The sequence below is a fragment of the Oratosquilla oratoria genome, chromosome 22 (genome assembly GCF_046742065.1).
Source record: "Oratosquilla oratoria isolate Oo_2021 chromosome 22, ASM4674206v1, whole genome shotgun sequence".
In the NCBI taxonomy this organism is placed as follows: domain Eukaryota; kingdom Metazoa; phylum Arthropoda; class Malacostraca; order Stomatopoda; family Squillidae; genus Oratosquilla; species Oratosquilla oratoria.
In genome coordinates, this window is record NC_134798.1 from 47,016,383 (window position 1) to 47,018,882 (window position 2,500).

The 2,500-nt window shown below is 40.4% G+C and overlaps 1 protein-coding gene across 1 annotated transcript in view; it reads left to right on the forward strand.

The window, feature by feature from the left end:
* The window catches only part of LOC143037370 (uncharacterized), a 108,469-nt gene that overhangs the window by 12,187 nt on the left and 93,782 nt on the right, over positions 1-2,500 (forward strand). The window contains exon 2 of the mRNA XM_076205508.1: positions 1,180-1,358. Coding sequence (XP_076061623.1) covers positions 1,180-1,358 — 179 coding nt within the window. The remainder of the gene's footprint in view (positions 1-1,179; positions 1,359-2,500) is intronic.

The following is a 2,500-nucleotide window of genomic DNA, read 5'->3' on the forward strand; positions in this document are numbered from 1 at the left end:
TATTGTTTTTGTTGTTTTTTATTTATTTTTTATTTATTTGTTTTTTTCATGTCTGACCTCAGGTCACACCCAGACATAAAGCCATAACGCGTCCTCTGAGCCAGCCGGGACTCCAAAATTTATCTTTTTACTGTGGTGTGACCCTTTTAGCTGAATAAAATCACCTGGCGACTGGAGAAACAAAAGCTCAAACGGAGTTCCGTAGGGGTCGCCTGCAACTGAATAAAATCGCCTGGAGGCAGTTGGGTTAAAAGGAAAAGTACCACCCAGAACGGAAGGGAGTTAAACCAGTAAAATATAGATTAATTAGATTTGGCTCATAATTATATTCTAGATTTATTTATCTATTGTGAGTGCGCGCACACTTCTGGTTGTGTGTGTATGTGTAATAATAATAATAATAATAATAATATACGGTTCATTGAATATAGCAGCATTACTGCTGAAAATATACAGCCTACAGAATTATAAAATCATAGAATATAACAGTGTAAAGATGTTGTTACAAGCATTAGAAAAAAAAAACAGTAAGCTAAGGAATACCCCAGTTGTACAACATTGTTATTTCCTGTTGTTGATTAACTCCACAAATGTCGGTATGGGGCTCTTCTTATACCGGTCGGTATATATATATATATATATATACACTCTTTGGAGAACATATATGCTCATATGATTTTCAGGATCTTTGGTTAAGAATAACGAAACCTCTCTCCTAGCCATTCCCCCACTTTCCCTTAGTCAAGGGCCTTCGCAAGAGTGACGCAGGCAAGGTCATCATATTAAGACAGCAGGGCAGAACTCGCAGTAATGGTTTTAAATTTTGGACAAATTTAAATTTAAGAAGGAATTACGTGTACCAATAGAGTGATTAATGAATGGAATAGACTTAGTAACCAGGTAGTGAGCACTGAACCTAATTGTTATTGTAAGAGAAAATGAGATAGCTTTATGGATGGGGATGGCAGGTGGTAAGAGACATGGAACTGTCAAGTGTAGGCCTTATGGTCTCTTGCAGTCTCCTCCCCATTCTTATGTTCTTATGCTGTCTTAAGTGAAGATGAGGTAACTTTATGGAAGAAGATGACAGGACTGGTAAAGGGCACGGAACTGCCTAGTGTAGGCCATATGGTCCCTTGCAGGCACCTCCATTCTTACGTTCTCTTTCTCTCTTTGCAGACCGGTCCCGGCCGTGGTACAAGAGCTGGAACCGGAAGTACGTTCTCCTGTGCGGAACGTGCGGCACGTCGGCCGTTCTCCTGGGCACGTTCTACCTCATCATCTACTTCGTGCTTCGATCCTACACCACGTCGCTCCAGTACTTCGAAACCATCCCCACCTACGTTCCCGCCGCCGTGGTCAGTGTCTTGTCTTGTCTTGTCTTCGCTTGTCTTGTCTTCACTTGTCTTGTATTGTCTTTGCTTGTCCTGTCTTTGTTTGTCTTGTCTTTGCTTGTCTTATCTTGTCTTGTCTTGTCTTGTCTTGTCTTTCCATGTCTTGTCTTTGCTTGTCTTGGCTTTGCTTGTCTCGTCTTCGCTTGTCTTGTCTTTGCTTGTCTTGTCTTCGCTTGTCTTGTCTTATCCTCGTCATGTCGTTTCTTGTCCTGTCTTGTTTTGTCATGTCTTTTCTTGTTCTATCTTCTGTCTTGCTCTGTCTTGCCTTGTTTTCTCTTCTGTCTTGTCCTCTCTCATGTATCGTCTTGTTTTTCTTGTCTTGTCTCGTCTTGTCTTGCCCTGTCTTGCCATTTCTTTTTCTTTCTTTCTCATGTCTCGTCCTGTCTTTTCCCGTCTCGCCCTGTATTGTCTTGTCTTGTCTTGTCTTTTCCTGTCTTTTCCTGACTCATCCTGTCTTGTTCTGTCTTTTCTTGCATGTTTTTCGTTACTCTCTGTTTTGCAGTGTCTGGCCTTTTTTTATTGTTTTGACTTGTCTTATCTTTTCCCGTCATGTTTTTATCTGTCTTTTTTCTGTTTTGTCTTGCCGTGACTTGTCTTATATTGTCTTACTCTGCATTCTCCTGTCCAGAGTTGCTCTGTTTTGTTCTGTCTTCTCCTGTCCTGTCTTGTCTTCTTATTTCCCGTCTAGAGTCTCTAGGCCTTCTTGCCCGATACTGTCTTGTGTTGCCTTGACTACTCCCATATTGTCTTGTCTTGTCTTGCCCTGTATTGTCTTGTATTCACTTATCTGCTCCTCTACTGTCTCTTCTTGTCTTGTTCTGTCTTGTCCTCTCTTGTCTCGTTTTGTCTTGTTATGTCTTTGCTTCTCATGTCCTGTCTTAAATTGTCTTAGTTTTTCTTATTTTGCTTATTCTGCCTTATGTATTTACTAGAATTATAGTAATGATAAATACATAGATCTTTGTATAATTGTTAGTTATCGTGATAAACACACAGCATTGTGAATAATACATCTGGATTACACACGCGCGCACTCGTACACACACACACACCTCACACACACACACATGGATAACCCTTCATCTACGAGGATATTATATATATAT